Genomic DNA, 22,959 nt, shown 5'->3' with positions numbered 1-22,959 from the left:
TTCATTGCTGTTCTCCTAATGTAAAGTGAAGTTTTGCTGCTAGGCAACAAAGAAGATGGCTGTGAGACACGCAGTGTATTTGTCTTAGATCCAAACAAAGACACGGTAAATTAAGGTGCTTTTCTGATTGTAAATGAGTTTTACATTTTACAGTGGGCATGAGAGTTGTTAAATGAAGAGTGGCAGGCATCCCAAAGTGCTCAGCAGGGTAACCAAATCCTTTTACTCTGTGCTCATGTTATGCAAAAAATAATGATGATAATAATAATAATAATAATAATAAATAAATAAGTGTGCTCTGTGTTCAGCATGAAATAAGACTGCACTGGCTTATCCCACGAGAGGTAGATTATTAACTGAACTAATTATAATAAACACACATTTCTGAGTTTTTTCTGGCTTCCCTGCACACAGTGACATTATTGCACTGTGTTTCAGACAGCATGTCTCCACACTGAGTTTCTTCCACCCACAGGTTTCTGGGAGCTGGAGGATAAAATTACAATGCCTATAACCATAAGTAACAAGGTGTGTTGGTAAATCAAGGACAACAACCTTTCAGTTTCAATATCTAATGTGTGCCCATGCAAATGTGAGTCAAAGTCCACTGCATAAATCTCTTGCTATACTGGGGAGAAAGGTGTTGAATCCAAACCTCTCACTGACTCTGCCATCTGTTCACACCACACTGCGTGCGTCCACACTGATCTCTAGTCACCAAGTAATTGTCCCTGTCGTGCCCTTTATCATAAACAGGTTTTATAGAAAACCAGCAAGAAAACAGCAAAACACTCCTGAGTTTCCAAATTGACAAAAACGTACACACACTGAGAGAACTGCATCGTACACACAAATGATTAAACACCCACACACAACAATGACAATGAAAAATCTAACCCAGTACTGTGGACATGCACTCCCAATAGGAAGCCATGCACATTCCAACAACTTGCATGCACTTTATGACTAAAGCAAAAATGTCTTTCTGATGAAAAGAAAATTTTGTTAAAAAATGAAAATGTTCAGATTAGTCGTTGAATAATTTAGGTTGAATTATTTAACAATCTTCCACATATTGACTTTTGGGTGCAGCACAAATAGGAGCGCTCTGGAAACAGAAATGTGATGAGTCCATAAATCCTCAATACAGTCCTCCCTACAATAATCAACTTGTTTCTAATAATGAATTTTCTCCTTTTAAATATTTAGTGATATAAGTCACATGGTGTTGGTATGTCCCACTGACACTGCATTTGGGAAGAATCGCACTAAGATTAGACTATTACTTCTTCAATGAAAGCTTCTATCGTACTGATTATATCCATCCATCCATCCACATAGTGACACATCTGTCATGGCAACAGTGCGATTGGTCTCAGTCCTATTTCTTCACATATGTATGGTTGCACAGGACCCCTTGGTATCACATTTTTAATACGCCGAGTACCCTTATTTTTCAGTATACAGGGTTATTGTTGTGAATATGTTTATTTTAACCCAACCACTATTTTTTCCAAATCTAAAAAATATATTTTGTTTACTAAGCAACAAATTTAAAATGAAACAAATTGCAGCTTTGTGGTCTGATGATTGGTGTTGTTATTTATGGCACTCCATCTGTCTACTTTTACACTTTTGAAAACAATTATTATAAACAACAGGTTCAACTTCATAATGGCCATCCAAATAATGTCTACAGGTGCACATAATACATAATATTTTTTTAAACAACTGCAATTTTTCAATAAACAATTATGAACATAATAATTGGTTATATTTATGATAAACATGAATATAACCAAAGATTTACTAATGATTAACCGATCAGTAAGAAAAAAAGCATAAACATTAATCAGAATCACGCTGTGTTGATTGATCTATTAATGATGTTACTGAACTGAGCACATGCTGTTCTGTGTTCATTTATACAAAGACTCCATTTACACCACGATCTATATAAGATGGCTATGAATGAGAAGTGAAACTAGGCTGGTCAGTGTGATCAGAAATTAAGACAAACAAATGACAATGGCAGATGCACTTGTTAAATCAATCATTAAGTCAAATTTATTTGGATAAAAAAGCAATTTCTGACTTTTAATCAAAGCTACATTAAACAGACCAGCAATCCTTATTGGCCTCTATCTGTACTTTGGTAGAATAGCGATGCTCACTTCAATGAGAAAGGCAATGGTTTAATGTGAGAGGCCTGAACCATTGCGAGACATGCCACTATGTATTGGAAGGTAAATTTCTGTAAAATTGGAAACACGAATAATAAAACACATGTCTCTGCAGGTAGTGAGTCAGCTATGCAAAGCCTATCTGTGTGTGTATTTGTGTGTGCAAAAGTATATGCATATACGAAGGACAGTGAAGGTTGTGTCATCCCTGCTAAATCTGATGCAGCAAGCTAAAATGTTGTGCGTACTCCCTTTGTTTATTGGTATTCACTTCAAGTAGGTACAAAAATCCACTGTAACAAATCCATTGTCAAAAGTGATTAAGAAACTTCTGTCATTTTTATTTTATTTTATTTTTTTTTACTATGCACCCATGGGTTTGACTCTCAGTTTCAGTAGGAAGTCAATATGACAGTGAGCTAAGAGTCCAGTGCAGTTTCTCTACTTCTGCTGCACGGGGTAGTGGGAGCATAGCAGAAATATTGATAGCCGTGTATAACTCCTCTAGGGGGTAGCCAGTGGTTTATGTTTATTGTTTAGCTCCTGCAATTCCCATGCAGAAGAAATAAGCATTAGCATACCACTGGCTCCTCATCAATTCTCGCAATGTGACACAAATTACAGAGCCTCTGATTGAAGGATGTTCCCAGAGAATGTGATCAAATTCCCAAGAGAATGAGCTGCGGGTGGAACTGAAACTGCTTCCACGCATTTTAAGGCACAGTGAGAAATGGCTGTATGTTTAATGCGTTGGTGAAAAATACATTTAAAGACACCGATTCTGAAAACGAAAAGCATCTTTTTCTTAAATACCCCTTTGTGTATTGTTGGCAAATACGTGATAATGAAGGTAATGTAGCTACCTATCAAATCATTTTGAGAGGCTTGCTAGATGAGTGGCGGAGTGCTCTAGCTTCTCTTTTGTTCCTGTTGCACACAATCATTGAATCCTTTCCTCCCCATACAACAACAAACAGCTTCTGTTCATTTGTCTTCTTGTGCATTAGCATTTGCATTGGCATGTGTACGCGTGCGTACATATGTGCATTATTTAAGATGCATGTGCATGTTACCAGATATTTCTAGTGCGTGCACCATCACTGCTGCTCCACATTCCTCCATAGTGGATAAACCTTTTCTGTGATTTCTTTGCCCTCCCTCCAATTCCCCTTCATCTTGCTTTTCAAAATCCTCCCTTTACTGCCAGGATTTAAGAAACAGTTAAGCTAGATTCCCTCAGCCCCTCCTCCCCCGAGTCATTTTACACCCAGGCAGAAGCAGAAAGCTTTGTTGTCGTGTTATGCAAGATTCCTCGTTGTGGCTGGGATATTTCTCTGCTTGCCTGGCCACTGTGTCAGCTCTTGTGTCACCACACTCAGTCACTGTTAGCAACTGGAGAATTGGGGTCTGAGATGTGTTCTATCTGCTGGGCCAAAGGCTACCTGGTGTATGTGAACATAATTTATAATCACAGTGAGGTTTACTTTGGGGTGAAGTGCATGCCTTTTTTTCTCTGCCACCGAAGAAACATTGATAGAGAGGCTGTCTACTGCGAAACTTGTGGACGAAGACGTAATTAGCACCAAGTGTCTATCTCACCGGTTTGGTAATTGCTTACAACCCCTAAGGCTGTTTAAACAAAGGAAACTTATTATTCAACTTTTGAGCAGATTGCACCCTATTACGACCTAAAAAGACATTATCTTCTGTGATGTAAAGGCCATTTTCCCTGGGAAGTAAACCGTAAAATAATCAGCGGAGCTGCCTGTTGACTGATTATTTACTCAGGCGAGGCCAAAGCACAAGTAAACTAGCACGCGGAAATGAGTCTGGAAGAGCCAAACATAATGCAGGACTTGGTGAAGCTACTTTTTGAGTACGTAAACAGGTGCATCTGCCAGTTCTCAATATAAAAATGCTGCTCATAGTACTAATAATACTGCATAGTATTTTTATATGAATAGTAGTATGATATCATAGTTTCACACAAAAAAAACCTCATTCAGAATGAACCTTGTTTTTGTGGTACTATATTATCTGCGGCGACACTTGAGAAAAAAAATCTTCAAAACAGTTGACAAACTTTGTTTTTGTTTTGTTTTTTACATAAGGTAAGATCTTCCAGACGGTTGGGTGCTTTATACGGCTGTTTTCCACCTACACTCTTCCTTTTCAAGGCTGAAGTCTTTTATACAAAGTCTGCAATAGACGCTGTGTACATTTTATTGTCTGATAAATGTCTGTGGGGGATATATAGACTATTGATTTCCAGCCATGCGGGATTGAATATACTTTCCAGCATTGTCACACATCAGTACAAAGCAAAATAAAGCTGAAAAGGAGACCATGATGTCACCTTTATTATAGGCTGGAGGTTTTACCTGATAAAGCTGTGATGTCAGACAGATGCCAACACTTGACAGAACATGTTTTTAAAAGAAAGTTTTTAACTTGAAATTAAATGATTCTGAATTAATAACCACGTTAAATGTTATTGTTACTATTGCTTCTACAGTACTTTTCACACTGATGTCAGTAAAACTCAATTAAGTACCAGTTATCTAGTTATTGGTGTGTGCCTTGCTAGTTAATTAGCAGATGTTGAGTTGCTAGCTTGTAAATTACGAATGACTGCATGAACTGCGAGTTGTTCTCATTAACATTTAGCAGCTGTTGCTCAGACTGTGTTTACTCGTCAAATCAAGACTCAGAAATGGGGAAAATATTACATTAAAAAATCATTATGATAACAATCAGCACATTAAATTTTTATTACAGTACTTGTCATTACCCTGTGTGTACCATCTATAAAAACCCATCATCTTTGCAGAAATTGTCTTTTTTCTCCTGTGAATGGGCCACCATCAGATAGGTTATAGTTTTCAAGCCCAGGGAGGCCAAAGTAACCGCAACCATAATAAAATAAATAAAACATTACGGAGCTGAACAGGTGGCAAGCAAATCCCATTCCAGAATACTAGTGAACAAATGTGTTTTAAAATTGCTGTTTTGGAAGGAGGAAAATCGGAAAGTGTTCACTGACCCCAGTGTTTCTCCTGCAGCAGGTCTACACACAAACTGCTGTTATATAACTGCACAGGTCTGCAGATGCCCTGCACATGAACCGTGCTGTGATTAAGCAACTTGCCACCTGACCCTCTTTTTTTCTTCTTTTCTGAATTAAACAATCCATGCATAACTACATTACTGTACCCTAACCTTTACTTTATCTTTAGCGGTTTACATATAACTTAATATCAAATCACAACAGCAGTCGCCTCTGGGCGGCTTAATATTGTAAGGTAGAGACCCTACAATAATACAGACAAAACCTCAACAATTGACGACCCTTTTTCTGCAAGCTGGTATATAATGATGTGCTACATTATCGCTAGCGAAACAGCTATGTTAGCATAACAGACACAGTGAAGCTGGAGGATGAACGCTAACTTTTTTCCACTCGATAAAAGTTACGTGAGGGTTCCCGATGGTTGTAGACAAATGCAATCGCATGGCAGGATGCTGTAAACGGACCAAACTTCAGTCAGGAGAACAACTGAGACAATCCATCCACAATACGAGGCCAGTCATTAATATACTGCAACAACATGAGAATAGAGCAGCCGGAGAGAATTCAATACTAATGAATCAAGAGTACCGAAGTGGAGGAAGCAAGAAGAATGAGATGAGTAAAGTTTGACTTATCTGACTGTTTTGTTTCGCTTAATGCACCTTATAATCCAGTGCGACTTAGGTACTGTATTATTCAAACCATATCTTTCTTTCACTGTATCACAAGCTAACTTTAGCCAATAACATGTCTGAGGAGCTTTAAAAGTAAGCAGTCAGTGTAGCATAAACTAGTGTATAGTTAGCAAGCCATTGAAGATTACCAGTACACAGCTTGAGACCTAGCATGAAGCGTTCTCATGTGTTGGACACTTTGTGCATAGCATCTGATTTTGCTGTTTAGGAATATTTAAGTTTAAAAGTACAGGCCTTAGTGTCATTAAAAGAGTTACAAGCCAGTTACCTGATCAAGGAGCTGGTTGTATAGCTCATGACAATTATCAAAGATGTATTTATAGGTGGAGTCTAGACAGGCTTTGACGCAGTCCTTCACCACCATACTGGCTCTTGGTGGACTCTGGAGTTCTTGCACCTGCAAACACACAGAAATACATACAGTGTTTAAAAATTATGCCTTCACATTCAAACATCCTAGTTTTGTTAGCAGTTCATTCAACATGAAAATCATCCAGTTAATAGACATAATGCTAGCAACCCTAATCAACACCTTATCACTTGTGCAAAAAAGGGCAACCTACTCTATGTACTATATATATAGTAACTGACATGTAAGTGAACTAGCATTTAGGTACATGTGCAGTGTATCACATACTAACACAGGGGCTCCACTGTTTGAGCAGCGGTGCATACTGTATACACAGTGAGGCTCAGCATGGCTATGGCACAGAATGAAAGCTTTGGTAACCTAAAGTGACAGTTTTCATTCCTTTGCTCACAGCTGCCATCTTAGCTATGCCTCAGTGCACTAGCGCTACAACCCCACTCCCACAAAGAACGTCGGATGGAGCCGTGCTTTTCATATAGCAGGAGACAAGTCAGCATACTCTTGGGGTTGAAGGAGGTAGAGGAAACAAACATAGCTGTTTATTGATGAATGAAGTTTAACACAACTCCACTGCTTTAGCCTCTACGCATGTGGTTGTGTAACAATAAATGGTTTGGTTTTTAAGTAGTAGAAGGTTTAAGGAGTAGAAGGTGAAAATTCTAATGTATATCAGAAGTATGCAAAGTGCTCCATTATCATGTATTGCAAGTTTATGTCTCTTTCAGTTTTTTCTTCAATTACATCCTTGTGTTCCCCTTTCACCCCTCAGCTTGTCCACTGCCCATCCACCCTTCACTGTCACACATAAAAACACACCTTCATCCTGAAGAACGTGATGCTGGTCAGCAGATCAACAGTAGATTTCAGATCTTGGAGACGCTCTGGGTTTCCCGCAGGGAAATTATCCTGATGTAAAACAGAGAGAGAAAAATGACATAAGGAGAGAGGACATCTTGTTGGAAGCAGCCATGTAACGTCACACACCTCCAACTACCACGTCATATCGCTCACGCCAAAATATTAAAATTGATTACAGAGCAATGCCCAGCAATCATAACGAAATGACTGTCTGTCTAATCGTTTAGTGGACAAGGGAGGTCTCTGCTGATGAAAACCTCTATTTCAGGGCCATGAAGTCATCAGGCAGTGCAAAGCACCGTGACGGAGAGCATATAAAGCCCTGACAGCTCAGAAGAAAGGCATCGCTGCCCCATACATTATCCTACTTCTCCTACTCTCTCAGTGCTCTAATAAAATTTTGCTTGTTTTCCATCCGTCCTCTTCCTTGTCGATGAATGCACATGGGAGACTCAGGAAGTAGAGCCAAATCTTAACGCCGCCTTTAGGCTCGACAGCACAAGCGCAGGAGGGTTTTTTTATGCTAGACGATCAGCAGAGGCAAAACTCATCTAACATCTTAACGATGTCAGCAGCATACAGAATTTGATTGGGTTTCCAGGAATACACACAATAGACAATTGAGGTTTTTAATAAGTAATGTTAAACACAACCCAGAGGCAGGTCTCTAATCTATCCAACAGAATAAAATGCGGATGACCTGTTAATGCCTCACAGTCAGTCGGCAGTCTACCGAGACATTGCAGTATATTTCTCTAGACCCGTGATTAACAGGAAAAGTCAGTTTTAGTGGTGAAAGTGTAGCCCCCAATAAACAAAGATGTCTACAGGCAAACAAGCTTGACACACATTTTGCATAAGCAAATGTAGATCACGTATTCTATATTTGGCTGCTGAAGTGGGAAAAAAAGAGAAGAGAGAATCAGTAGGGGCTGTTTCTTCTTCAGATAAAACGCTGTTTGTGTCGCTGCCTTTTATATGAACAATACAGTTCTTTGAGGGTTTCATCATTTCTCTCTAGATAAAAGATTGCGTTCAGTTTACATTTCAAAATTAAATTTATCCAGTTGCCAAGGGACTTCTTTTTTTAGAGTTATTGGGAAAATACATGGTCATCAGTCACTTCCTTTGCCTTCTTTTTTCTTCTTATGTAGCCTTCAAACACAACATTTGTACCTATGAAACAATTGCTCTATACTGCAGTGTCACCATAGCCTTGAAACTTGGTGTGTGTATGTGTTTTAGTTGTTATGTGTTGGTACTGAGTAAAACTAAAAGACTGCGATAGGATTTGTTTCTATAAAGCATTTCTTTAAAAACAAAGGTAATCCACTGAGGCTGATGAATTTCTCAATTAACATTTAACCTAATCTGTGGTTTCTTATTTTAACAAAAGAGGCAATAACAACTCTTGGTATGAGAAGAAAATCATCTCAGAAAGAGCTTAAACTGCACTCCAGAAATGTTCAATTTTCACTATTGCCAGTCTGCCTTTCAGTGATAATGGAGGTCTGATCCATTGCTGAGTTATAAAATTAAATGACTCTTTCATATTGCATTTAGGGAATATTTTAAATGTATTAATTCCAGCAGTTTCCTCAACTTAAAATTGTAATATAGGTGTGTAATTATGGTGACTAATGTCAAGTAAAATCAAGTGCTTGTTGACATTCACTTTAGCAGCTGTACAGAACATAGCATCTACATTCAAATATTATGACCTCACCTACCAATCTAATTTGATATCTGACAGCCAGTTTTGAATGCAGCTGGCATGTTTTTACAAAAAAAGGACTTTATTACTGACTACACCTGTGTAAAGCAAAGGGATTTCTAAAAAGCGGGCTACTTTAAACAGCTCAAAATGGCCCATACTTGTCAATTAGAGAGTGCAAGATGTTAAATTCTAATCTGCAAAATCACTCATTTATTACTGTTCAAGTGCTGCTGCTCTTAACTTCAGGTCTTTCTAACAGGAGCAACAGTGGTGGTGTAAGAATTTTGTCTAGCTCAAACTCTGACTATGCTTGAAAACACAATGCTGCAACTAAGAGCTCATCAACAGAAAAACAAAGTGAAAAGAAAGGAGAAAAAAGATTTATTGTCCACAAATAGACAAGCATACTAAAAATCTAAGCATTCATCTCTGCTCCAGGAAGAAACACATAAGCATTGCCTTACAAAGATGACAGAAAGTCCATTATGAGATGAAATGAGGATTGAATGATGCTGATTAGCTTTTAGTTCTTTGTCTTTGCTCTAGTGTATACTGAAAATTATGTTGGGCCAGTGCTTACAATTAGTTCAAAATTCCAAAACACTAGCTGCTTAACACATAAAAAGAAAAGTTAGAGCAAGCCTACCATTTACAACATGAACCGTTTAAAATTTCAGCTCAGACGCTGTAAACAATACCCTGTACACTGTACGACCGATGTTAGGAAAGGCTCGAATATTCCACAGACAGTGAACAGTTACACTGATTTTACATGTGTCTGTTCTTTGGATACCAAAAAAAACCACATTTTTCCTGCTCTCCCTGTCACAGCAGCATGTTAAGTTTCCATTAAATTCAAATTATTAAATTCCTCCAGTCTATTTTTCTAAACCCGTGACCTGCCAAACACCAATACTTTAGGTAATACCCAAACTATAGACAAGTACCTCACACAATCCCACTTAAAAAAAAGAAAATTCAAATGTTTATTTTTGCCAGGTATGGAATGGAGCAAGTCCAGCTAATTGGGTGGTAAAAGACATCAAAAGCAGTCATGCACTGTTGAGCGCTGGAACACATCATGGGATCTTTGAACTGGAAACAATACACTCTGACCATGAAGACATGTGGTATGCGCCTCTACATTTGCATGCCTATTTCTATAAGGTATAAATACTGCATTTAGGGTTTGCATATTAGATTTTATACACCTTTTAGATTTTTTTTTTTTCTTTTAGATTTTCAAAGGCCTAACTTAACCTCCAATAAAAGTCGTTTTTAGTTGTTTTGCTGTTTCAAGTAGACTGAGGTTTATGCCGTAATATACTGAACTTGTTTTTTTTCCTGAGTATGTCAAATTTATAAGAGACCCCAAAAAGAACCAGAGAACACTGGTTAGATTATATTCCTCATCTGACCTAAAAATGCCTTGAGCGACCCAAGGACAAGCTCAAATGCTGCTGAAGGGGATGTCTGGACTAACTTATTTAGTCTGCTGCCACTGTGACCCACCTCTGGATGAGCAGCAGAAAATAGAAGAAAGTACTTCTAAGCCCTTTCTACACAATAAATACAGCCAAGGTTATGAACATTGAACGCCAGTATCTCGTTCATTCCACTTTAGTTCGTTCTGTGCCCTTTCAATAAATAAATTCAGTTGGCACAGAAGTTTCTTATCCTCTGCATTCTGTGAAAGGTGACACTAGCTCTTTTCTTCCGCTTGGATTTTTTACACTTTCTGCCATAAATTTCAAAGGGCTGGCTCTGGATTAAGCAGGTTCTGCTCTGGAAAGAACAAGATTACTCTAAATGCGCGCAACAATGCAGGCGTAGCTTTTGTTTTCTGAATGTTGCTTCACAAGCTTTGAAATTATGTTTGGGTGCTATGTGGGAATCATATAAGGGTAATGTTTGAATAAATGCAAATGCTTTAACAAAATCTTGTTGGTATTAACTGTTAAGCATTTATTTTTTGTTTTGTTCATTTGATGCTTTATCCAATCCATAAAAAAGATAGTGCTAGTAAAGAAAGCTGACGTAAAAGTGCTGTGGAAAGCTACAGGTGCATTATTAGGTTTTTTTTCCCACAGGTTTTGGAAGCAGAAAGAAAAAACTTTTGTTTGCATGAAGTTCTACTATACAGAGTTTCATTTTGAGACTATATGACAAGACTTAGTGTTGCTCACTGAACAAACATCACTTTATATCAAACTGCCCAAACTCAGCCCACATCGTGCTCTAAATACTGAGATTTTATGCACAACCCAGTGAACCCCAGTGAAATCCCAGCTGGGACAGACTGGCCATATGAGGTGTCACCGTGTATCAGGAGTATCAGACTAAAGTTGAAAGGGAAGAAATGCATATGTAGCAAAATGTAGAGTGGCACTTGCAACCTGGCTCCCTCTCTGCTGATTCAAGTCCTCTGTTTTACAAAAGCAAACTCGATCTCCCTCAGAATGTCATTATAGGGAAATCCATACTGTGAGCGGGCGGAGAAGCCAGATCTGAATCTTATTACCGTCCAATAGTGGCAGGCAGGCTCTGTGGGATGGCTTCAGAAAGTGAGAGGATGAAAGAGAAGGTATAAACTGTGTGTGGATGTGGATGTGTGTGCATGAACCACTGGTCTGTGGCAGGTTTGACAAGAGAGCAGCAGGGCAGTGCTGGCAGGTGAAGCCAGTGCGATATACTGTGACTTCTCTCAGTGAACGTGTCATTGCCAGATGACCAGGCCATCTGAAAATAAGAGAGGCCATCTCTCCTACACTTAACTCTCTCTCCTTCTCTGTCGACCACCCATACTTTTCATTCGTCATCTGTTACTCCTCCCCGCTCTTTCCAAATCCATCTCATTCCTTCCAAATGTCTCCCTCTTTGTCCAAATCCTTTCTCCTCCAACTCCTTCTCTGCTTCTTTCATCCACTTCTCTTTCCAAATCCTCGCGATCCCTCCCTCACTGTTTGCAACTTCATTCTCCGTCTAACGTTTAGGCGCACACTGCTGCTTTTCGGGTGTGTCTTTAATCACATGTGGCTTCACACTGATGGCTATGGCAAAGAACAGGGGAACTGAAGCAATCACCCACTTAACGACACATTGCCTTTTGTGTTACATTAAAGGTGAGTGGGTCATCTTTCAGCTACAGTTCACTGTTTCCTGCCTCCAGCTAGAGAGAAGCGTGGAACTGCCTGCTCTCAGGTGCATACCTGTGTGTACATGGCAGAAAAAGGGGGAGAGAGAAAAATATGTGTTTGTATTGTATAACTGGATGTGAGCAAATCTACATGCACAGGGTATGGAGGGTAAGGAAAATGGTGAAAAAAATGAGTGTGTGACTAAGTATGTGGTATGTAGCAGGATGAGCTCTTCTAGGATTGCTCTTAAAGATTATATGCTGGAATTTAGAATTTCAATTTAAAATATAAAATAATCTGCATCCAGATAAGAGTCTCAGTCTCAATTGAAGAATTACTCTCTTTTTGTATCAACATTTCTTAAAATGCACATCTCATGACAATACATAAAAAAATTAGGATGTCTTGGATGCACAATGATGCAAAACCACTAGACAGTCAAACTAACTATATTCATATTTATATTGATTAAAACCATTATATTAAAAATTAAACATTAATATTGTTTAAACGCCCATACAATGATACTAAAAACAATTGTGTAACTGTTGTCTTTGCACACTTTCATACAGTTATTGTTACAACCACTCTCTATCGGCATGACCTGGTAGTAACAGTTTTGTTAATTTGACAATAAAAACAGCACATAATCAACAAGTTATAGAATAATTTAAGTTACATTACTATTGCAAAGAATTCATTGTAATTTTCTATGATATATACCAGGATAAATATAACTTGATAAGGTGAAAAATAGGTGAACTACAGTCAGGTCCATAAATATTGGGACATCGACACAATTCTAACATTTTTGGCTCTATACACCACCACAATGGATTCCAAATGAAACGAACAAGACATGCTTTAACTGCAGAGTGTCAGCTTTTATTTGAGGGTATTTACATCCAAATCAGGTGAACGGTGTAGGAATTACAACAGTTTGCAAATGTGCCTCCCACTTCTTGAGGGACCAAAAGTAATGGGACAGAATAAGAACCATAAATCAAACATTCATTTTTTAATACTTGGTTGCAAATCCTTTACAGTCAATCACAGCCTGAAGTCTGGAACACATAGACATCACCAGATGCCGGGTTTCATCCCTGGTGATGCTCTGCCAGGCCTCTACTGCAACAGTCTTCAGTTCCTGCTTGTTCTTGGGGCATTTTCCCTTCAGTTTTGTCTTCAGCAAGTGAAATACATGCTCAATCGGATTCAGGTCAGGTGATTGACTTGGCCATTGCAAAACAGTCCACTTCTTTCCCTTCAAAAACTCTTTGGTTGCTTTTGCAGTATGCTTTGGGTCGTTGTCCACCTGCACTGTGAAGCGCCGTCCAATGAGTTTTGAAGCATTTGTCTGAATATGAGCAGATAATATTGCACGAAACACTTCAGAATTCATTGTGCTGCTTTTGTCAGCAGTCACATCATCAATAAATACAAGAGAACAAGTTCCACTGGCAGCCATACATGCCCACGCCATGACACTTCCACCACAATGCTTCACTGATGAGGTGGTATGCTTAGGATCATGAGCAGTTCCTTTCCTTCTCCATACTCTTCTCTTCGCATCACTCTGGTACAAGTTGATGTTGGTCTCATCTGTCCATAGGATGTTGTTCCAGAACTGCGATGGCTTTTTCAGATGTCGTTTGGCAAACTCTAATCTGGCCTGCCTGTTTTTGGGGCTCACCAAAGGTTTACATCTTGTGGTGAACCCTCTGTATTCACACTGGTGGAGTCTTCTCTTGATTGTTGACTCTGACGCACATACACCTGCCTCCTAGAGAGTGTTCTTGATCTGACCAACTGTTGTGTTTTCTTCACCAGGGAAAGGATTCTTTGGTCATCCACCACAGTTGTGTCCCGTGGTCTTCCTAGTTTTTTGGTGTTGCTGAGCTCACCAGTGCGTTCCTTCTTTTTGGGAATGTTCTAAACAGTTGTTTTGGCCACGCCTGATGTTTTTGCAATCTCTCTGATGGGTTTGTTTTGTTTTTTTCAGCCTAATGATGGCTTGCTTCACTGGTAGTGACAGCTCTTTGGATCTCATCCTGGCAGTTGACAGCAACAGGTTCAAAAAGCAAAGAGCACACTTGAAATGAACTCTGGACCTTTTATTTGTTCATTGTAATTGGGGTAATGAGGGAATAACACACACCTGGCCATGGAACAGCTGAGAAGCCAATTGTCCCATTACTTTTGGTCCCTTAAGAAGTGGGAGGCACATATACAAACTGTCATAATTCCTATACTGTTCACCTGATTTGGATGTAAATACCCTCAAATAAAAGCTGACAGTCTGCAGTTAAAGCATGTCTTGTTCGTTTCATTTGGAATCCATTGTGGTGGTGTATAGAGCCAAAAATGTTAGAATTGTGTCGATGTCCCAATATTTATGGACCTGACTGTATATGGTCATCATGGTGATACTGAACAGCTAAAATACAAAGATGGAGAATTATCATAAAACAATCTAACATGATCTATTACAGTGGGACTGAGAGAATTAACTATTGGAGGAAGAAGTCATGATAGTCCCAGAGTTTCAGAAATCATGTGTACAACAGCATTTCTGACATTCACTGTCAGAAAGTCTTTGAGCTCCTAATTCACTAAGTAATTAAAAGTAACATATTATAAAACTAATGCAGACATTGTGTTGCAGATCTTGGGACACATTCATTGAGATATGTTAAATTGCAATGTATTATATATTTGGAATATGGTTAACAATATATCTGTTTTTCTTTATTTACCTATATAAATATTGGTTTTTGCATGTACGTAATTTTATACACAATATATTTTTCTACTTCAGTAGTCAGTGATACATCTATCACTGGGGAGAAAACAGCATAGAGCAGAAGCAAGACAACATGCCAGTGAGGTCATAGAGACGTGTAATAATGTATAATGGTGAGAGCAGTTTACATCAAACGCGTTCATGCTATGGCTTTAACAAGTCAACCAGGAAATTTTACATAAAGCCGGACAGTCAGGCTCACAGAAAGAAGATGCCTGATGTGCACTGTTCAGGAACAAGGTCCAGGCAAATGACCCTGATGTATGAACCAATATCACACAATAAATAGGCGCACAAGTGTTACCTCCACTGGGCTCATATAGTGAAATGATATTTCCCACCATGTGCAACAGACAAAATATTAGAAGCACGTTTCCCGAGCCCAGAACAGTTCAACACTAGGGTCACTATACTATAGATCTGAATCGATATCTCTATACCATAGTATTAATAAAACTGATAACATCTACAAAGATTTATTACAGGACACTTTAAAGGACTGAACTAGCTTGCACACGTAACAGACATTTATAGTATTGCCTCATGGTACATTATTTTGATAAATCATAACTTTGATTGCCAGTAAGGCAATCTGATTGTTCCTTTAGAAAACAAAATTAGTAGGTTGTTCTTTTCTGCAGTCTGTCCCTTGCTGCTAAACTGTATAGTTAATTTAATGAAGAAGTTTCTGACGCTGGACACTGCAGATGAACCATCAAAGGAAAAAGGAAGAAGACATGATTGCCTCATTAATTAAGAGCCCAGTTTAGGATTTAGCACTTATGAAATACCTTTGTTCTTTATAACAGTAACAATAAATTCATATTTGTCTGCAGATTATAGTCTCCAGGTAGAAAAAAAAATGGAGCTAACAGCCTACTTTATAGATATTTTCAGGATGTCCATTACCAGAGGCAGAGTGCTGGGCACTCTTTACTGGATCTCTTTATTGCACTAAGTGGACCACTATTTTTGAGATGATGGCCTCTTGACATTGTGGGCTGATTACTGATGTTTATGTGCCTGGATCTACCAGGGACTGAGAAAACTGCAAAAACTGAGAGGCCATGTTTTTGTACATTTGATGCAACAATTTTGTTAATTATGGCATCAACAATAAATGCCATAATGCCTATGTCTAAATATAGACAATGTATATCTATAATTATTCTTTTCCAGATCATGCTTTTTAGGTTTTCACTTCTTTTAGCACAGCTTCATACTATTAATATTGTACATAGTCCACTTGGTAAATGTCATCCTTGGCATGACATCACAACATTTACCAATGACATTTACCGCACCTTAAGCCCCAATATTTTGCGCATTTAACACCTTTGCACTTGGGATTAAGATCCATCTAAGAAGGAACCGTATCCAAGAAAAAGAAGAATCCACATGCATTTGGCATTAACAACAAAGTGTCACTGTGCCACACTAGATAGTCAAAGGAGAATGTAATCCAAACAAAGGTGACTCCACCTTGAATTTGTGATGTAATGGGTACTTAGACCATCTTTACGCCAATAGGGAACATAGAAAAGAAAATGCCAAGTGATGAATAATATTGAGACAGACTCACTATTCTCAGAATATTTTGCCTTAGTCACAATCCTTGTATCCAGAAGGCAGTTGTCTACTCCCTAGAGTGTTTTGTCCTTCAACCGTATCACTCCTTTGTTTTACCTGTGTATGTCTAAGTCTTTGATCTTGCCACCCCCAGGGCTGTCTTCCAGACCCTTGATGTTTTACCTTTTGTATCTGTTTAACACCTATATGTATCCCACTGCCCCTGTCATCTTCTTGTGCTTCTGTATAAACAGTATGATTTCTCAGAGTTTTTGGGTCAGCTTACCTTCCAAGACTGACATTCTGTGCTGGTAAGCCTAGCATATGCTTGAATACTTTAATAAACATTCGAACACAGCAAACTCTTAAGAAACAGAATTAATTTTTACATTTTTTTAACACAAGTAAATTTTTTTGTAAAAAAAAAAAAAAAGTGTAATGCTATGGCAGTGTATTAGATGAGAGACATATATTACTATCCAACAAATACACTCCCTGGCTGCTCCATTAGATACACCTGATCAATAATTAGTTAATACAAATACCTAATCAGCCAATTAGATAGCAGCAACTGCATTAAGGGACGTAGACATAGACAAGATGACCTGCTGAAGCTAAATTGAGCAACAGAATGGGGAAGAAAGGTGATTCATGTAACTTTTTACATGACGTGTTGAAAGTGTCAGATAGGCTGGTCTGAGTATTTCAGAAACTGCTGATTTTCCCACACAATCCTATCATGCCAATTTCTGTTGTGACATTCAGATGGTAGAGCCAGAATTTGGCATAAACAACGTGAAAGCATGGATCTTTTCTGTCTTTTATCAACAGTTAACTTTGGACACCTTAATACCAACCAAGCACCACAAACATCACAGCAAAAGCGGGTTAAACCCAGTAGTAGACAGGTATACTTAATAAAATGCCTGATGTGCATATGTACATATGTAAAACAAGTAGATATCAAACTGTCAAACATTACCAACATCATATTTTTGTAGTGACAGATGCCACATAAACATGACTTCACACAAACACACACACCACATGTAAAAATCTAATACATACCCGATATTTGGAGAGGTCGATCCTCAACGAGTTGTGCAGCTGGTCCAGTAATTTGACAAATTTCTCCCTCTGCAAGGACAGAATTGTATAATTCAGTTTGGAGTATCACCTCAAAAGTATTGTGCCTAAAAATTTCTAACACTGCATGGTGTGGAGCATATCTTCGCCCTAGTAATTCAGTTTTATTTGCTGGAACAAAGTTTTGTCATTTTGCAATATTGCCAGTGTCAGCTTGCTGGCTAAAAATATTATATGATGCCTTACAACATTAACTTCTGAGATGTTGCTGATTTTATACAAAACTTATCTTCCACAAGAACTATTAAAAACAAATAGTGAAGTCAACAGTTCAATATCAGCTTGTAGAAAAGTAAAACATGTCATTTAAGTCTGACTGTTGCCAATAGAAATTACATTTTTTTATGAACACTATATTACACTACGGTTGGCAGACAGCAAGAAAGTATTATGTGTACTTACCCCAAAGTTAGAGGCAGCAAATCGGTCTGAAGCAGAGGCAGTGGTTGTGGTGGTGGTAGTGGGATGGGCGAAGTAGGAATTGATATTAGCAAGCAGGTTGCTCATCACTGCTGGCACCCCAGGACACATGTATTTGGCGGACAGACAAGAGAAATGCCTGCAGAGGAGAATAAACAGCTATTATCCTACAACAAGTGGCTGAGAGAGTAAGAAAAAAAGGCATGATTTCTTCACAAGGGAACATAAAACAATTACATGGAAAAGTACAACTTAAGATCCCACATCAACTGGGCAATTTCAGAAAGAAGCATCAAGAGCTCAACACGCACTTACATGTGCTAAGTTACAAAGGTGAGAAAAAAGGCTGAAAAATATTCTGTGCTACTGCAGTAACCACAATAAAAAAGAAAGTGAGAAGACATAGAGCAGTAGAGTATTTCCTAATCATATTTCAGCTTCCTATGGCTGAATGGAGAACTTATTTTAATGTTCCAAACAATTACTTCTGTTAGAAGAGTTAGTTAGTGCAAGTAGACCACTGCCCCTGTTCATGCAGTAAAATGTGTCTTCAATGAGTATCTATAGAAAATTGTGTCATAAATCAGACTGAGCTGTATAACCTATACTGTTAACGACATAAGGCTGCAAAGTAACAGATGGAGCATATAGGTTTAATAGTAAATCAAGGGAGGTTCAAAGGAGGAGAAATTAAACGTGTAAATTTAACTGAGAACCATTAATCCTGTATTTTTAAATATCACAGAGATAGACTCCAGCACAGTATTTGAACTGCCTAGCTGAAATCCGCCCAACAAAAATTAGATCTCAGTACTGGATGGTGCTTTAAAAATAAAGCAAGGGAGGGGGTGAGGATGGAAATGAATGAGACTCTTTTACTGCTGCAAACTTGACATCTTCCTGCTACCTTTTCTAATCTCCCTAGATCCTTTTTTGATTCTGTGACTTTTAGACTACACACAGTAACAGCGGCACATGCCACTTTGGATTTGGCATGAACTTGCCCTTTCTCTCTACACACATCTGAGCAGCGCTACCCAGCAGTAATTAAGTGGTGGAGCCTGAGAGGCCTAGTTTGAGCAGGGATCTCTGCCTGAGTGAGGAGCATATGCTCCTTTTAACACTCCATCCTGCTGCTCCACAAGCCATTTGGAATGCATCTTAAATCATAATGCAGCAGGATGTTGTTATTCTAGATAGTATACCGCATATAAAATTAATAGGTGCAATAATCTGTATGTTTACTTTAATGCATCTCAAAACCATGCACACTTGAGCTGCCTTTTCAGCCTCAGGCATGACCCATAGCAAACAAACATTTGGATGCATGAGAGCTTAAAGCAAGATAAAATGAGCTGAACTTTATACATTTAGTATATTTTAGCACCACTACCTTTGAGGCAAATATTGTACTTCAGTCTTACAGCTTTAGATACTACCTTAAAGATTACAACTTTGCATGACCTTACATATCACCAAATTACATTTATGATAATTTAAAGTATTACACGTTAGTATTACATGGGTTGGAAAAATATTTAGGAACCAATTGATTTGTCACTGAGTCGAAATCTGGGCTGTAAAAGAACTGGACAGGTTGTCTCATCTACTTCTACTTGCCTTAAAGCACTGAGTTGCTGCCATGTGGTTGGCTGATTAGGTATTTGTATTAACTAACAGTTGAACAGGTATATCTAATGACGTGGCCGGTGAGCTTCAAGGCGCAGCGATGGGGATATACAAATACATACAGGACTCGATGTGATGCTGTAGCCAACAATGCGACGCAGTTAAAATTAGCTGAAGCTTAAATGCCTACAATGTGCACATTAATGCACAGTACAATATTACTATTGACGGAATAGTAACGATGACATACATACATATATGCTCTCATTTAAGGTTTTGAATTCAAGATTTTTATTTTTAGTGGCGTTTTTTTCACATGGTGGTATTATGAATTTAATAGGATTCAAATCCACAGATTTGAGCATGTCTAAGAGTCGGGCATTGAGACTGAAAACAGACATTTTGAAACTAAGAACATCTTGCTGAGTGAGTCATCACTTCCACAGAGTTATGTGGAGTAACGGTAGCAGATTTACTCCCCCTTCTTCTTTGTGGAGCGGACACACACACACACACACACACACAAACACAAACATGTTCTCATTGGGAGGCCGATTTAATTACTCTGCTTTCAGCCTCCAAATTACCCAGGAGCACTTGGGGTTAGGAGAGCAAAGTGAATGTTGCAAAGAGAGTGATGATGGCATCCGCTGAATTCCCATGGTGCTTTTAGAGCTGGATCTCCTGAGCCTATTTTCAAGAGGGAAGACATTGCCTCCCCTAAAGTTATCCTGCTTTAGTTTTTTACTACCGGGTGAGATGTACTACACACTCACATATCATTTAATGGGTTCAGATAGCTAGGAAAAATGAAAAAAAAAGATGATGAGAGATGCGGACAGGAAGACAGGGGAGTGGTGATAGAGTGCGATGAAGAAAAACGAAAATGAGGGAGGGGTATGCCGGGAGTTGTTGTAAAGGGCACCGGAGGGAAAGTGAGCCTTCACAGCTGCTGTGATTTATGCAGTCGTGATGTCAGGAGTTACTCGGAGTCAAGGTTCAGTGATGAAGAAAACAGAAAGGTAGGACCTTTCATAAATTCCTGATGAAACATAATGAGAAACACCATGGTTAAACAAGGTTCAAGCCTGAAGCATTAACTCCACGTGATAAAGCGGGTAATCAGGCCACTTACTGCCCTTAAATAATGTAGCTATCCCTCATATGATACAATGGACTGTCACAGTGAATCAACAACATGTCAGCTAGCAACTCTCCATCAGTTTGCTGCACCAATATGATCCAATATGTCAACAATGCTTGTGGTATAGTTGGGCTGTTGTTGTAGCAGCTGCACCCCTGTCTTGTGTGGATATTCTATGATAACAACTGAAGAATTTTGGAAACAATTAAAACTGACTTTGCAAGGTTAAAAAGAAAGTCAGCTGCATGTTTGCCCTACAGGGCCAGCAGGAGAAAAGATAAAGTCCACAGGGTTAAATCATAATCGGTAAGAGAGTAGGTGGTGCGAGAATCAAACATACTCCGAGGTCAGTGGTTAATAAATGAAATTAAGACATTTTAAGTAAATAATTTGAAAATAATTCTCAGTCCTGTTTGATCACTAGATCTTCAAACTTGAAAGCAAAAATATGAGTTGAGCCTTCCATTCAATTTGCCAACAATCTGTGTGTAATTAGGGTCTGATTTAGTTAGGCAGCAGTTAATTACATAGTCAGCTAGTGGGACTGACCAACAAGTGCAGGGGGAACAGAGCTTAAAAGGTGCACTTCGGTGGTGCTTTTCAGACAACAGCTCATACAGAAACCAGACTGCAGAGATACTCAATGACTCATTATTAATGAATTACTGCAGTAAAAGTCATTAGCAAACAATAGATAATAGCTGATATAATGCAAGCGACTATCTTTACCTGTTTAATTCTAAAACCCATTTTTTATTTCAACTGGTAAAGGTTGCTTTATTTTCTGTGTTTACCTGCCTATGTGATATACTGAAAAGTATCTTACTATAATACAGTATTTTAGATATATACATAAATTATTAAAGCAAAATTTTAATTAAATCCCCATATAGGTATCTCCCCTAAAACAGAAAATCTCAATCTGCCCATCCATAAACAGCTCCTTGACAGTACTTCACATACGTGGCACACAGGCACATCTTGAGGATTTATCTACATCAAATATTATGACACCATCATGTTCCCTAGCAGCCACCTACCAATGGGCTGAAATGTCTCATTTATAGCATTTATCCAGCTAGAACATCAAAAACACTTGATCCTTTTTGAGTCATGACAATAACATCTGATATGCATCTACAGAAGTTGAACACTTGAAATCTCTCTTTGACTGCAGAAGGAAGAGCTGAGCAACCCAACTTGGCACACAGGTACACAGTAAGCACCTAAAGGACCTCATCTATATCAAATATGATGATGTTGCCTAGCAAGCATCTGGCTCAAATGACCAATTTTTTGCAATTATGCATCTATAACACCTTATTAATGCATCATGTCATTTTAATTTCAAAACAATAATACCACAGTAGCAAAAGTTGAATATACTATTTTTTGGTGTCTCTATATTGTGATGTTTATTGTATCAACATGTCAACTTCAACTATATTCACAGACTAGCATGGACATGTACCAGTTTCATAAATACATAATATGGGAATGTTATTAGACTGTAGAAATAGAATAGGAGGTTTTAATGGCAGCTTTGAAACTGCTGAACTATATTTTTGATGGTAGGGTGATCCAGGTGGGTTTCAATTTGGTCTGTTTGTATGATAAAAAATGTCAGGATATTTTATTTTGAAGTTATGAAACGGCCTCAAACTTTGGCACATAGTCAAGCAAGAGATAGCTTAAACATACTAAGTTTTACATGAGATAATATAGCTTCAAGATAGCCAGGCTCATGTATAGACAATTAAAACGGAGACGTAAACCTTAATTAAAGATCAGAGTTGTTTTTCGTACTAATGTCACTGCAGTAGTTCCTGACTAGCTCAGTCAATGTCACACAGAGCAACACGTGTTTGCATTCACTTTGTCTCTGTGGTGGAAACAAGCTATAAATGTAGAGTTTAAATAACAGTGTAAAAAAGAGTTTTTATAAGAGTATAATAAACACAAATATTTTAGAACAGGAGAAATCCATTCAGCTGGGCCACATACAATACAAAAATAAACTTGGAAATGTAAAGTAGTGCATCTGGGTTGAAGCTAGAGGATTAAGTAAATATGCTGTGCAAAGACAAAAAAATAAATCTGCTGCTAGTGAGCTGGATGATGGATACATGTATTGTGCAGACTTCTAAAGTGTTAACAATTGCTTTAACACAGCACAGTGTCAAATGTCACTGCATGACCTTGATCAATATTCAAAGGT

General features: G+C 38.3%; 1 protein-coding gene across 2 annotated transcripts in view; it reads right to left on the bottom strand.

The window, feature by feature from the left end:
- The window catches only part of LOC134630749 (protein unc-13 homolog C), a 110,439-nt gene that overhangs the window by 45,980 nt on the left and 41,500 nt on the right, over positions 1 to 22,959 (bottom strand). For both annotated transcript variants that reach the window (XM_063478368.1, XM_063478360.1), the window contains 4 exons: positions 17,951 to 18,107; positions 17,471 to 17,539; positions 7,135 to 7,224; positions 6,217 to 6,345 (listed from right to left, as the gene is read on the bottom strand). In XM_063478368.1, the coding sequence (XP_063334438.1) occupies positions 6,217 to 6,345; positions 7,135 to 7,224; positions 17,471 to 17,539; positions 17,951 to 18,107 (445 nt within the window). The remainder of the gene's footprint in view (positions 1 to 6,216; positions 6,346 to 7,134; positions 7,225 to 17,470; positions 17,540 to 17,950; positions 18,108 to 22,959) is intronic.

This window comes from Pelmatolapia mariae, linkage group LG1 (assembly GCF_036321145.2).
Source record: "Pelmatolapia mariae isolate MD_Pm_ZW linkage group LG1, Pm_UMD_F_2, whole genome shotgun sequence".
NCBI lineage: Eukaryota > Metazoa > Chordata > Actinopteri > Cichliformes > Cichlidae > Pelmatolapia > Pelmatolapia mariae.
The sequence above is the reverse complement of the archived record's forward strand: the minus strand, read 5'-3'. Positions and strand labels throughout refer to the sequence as shown.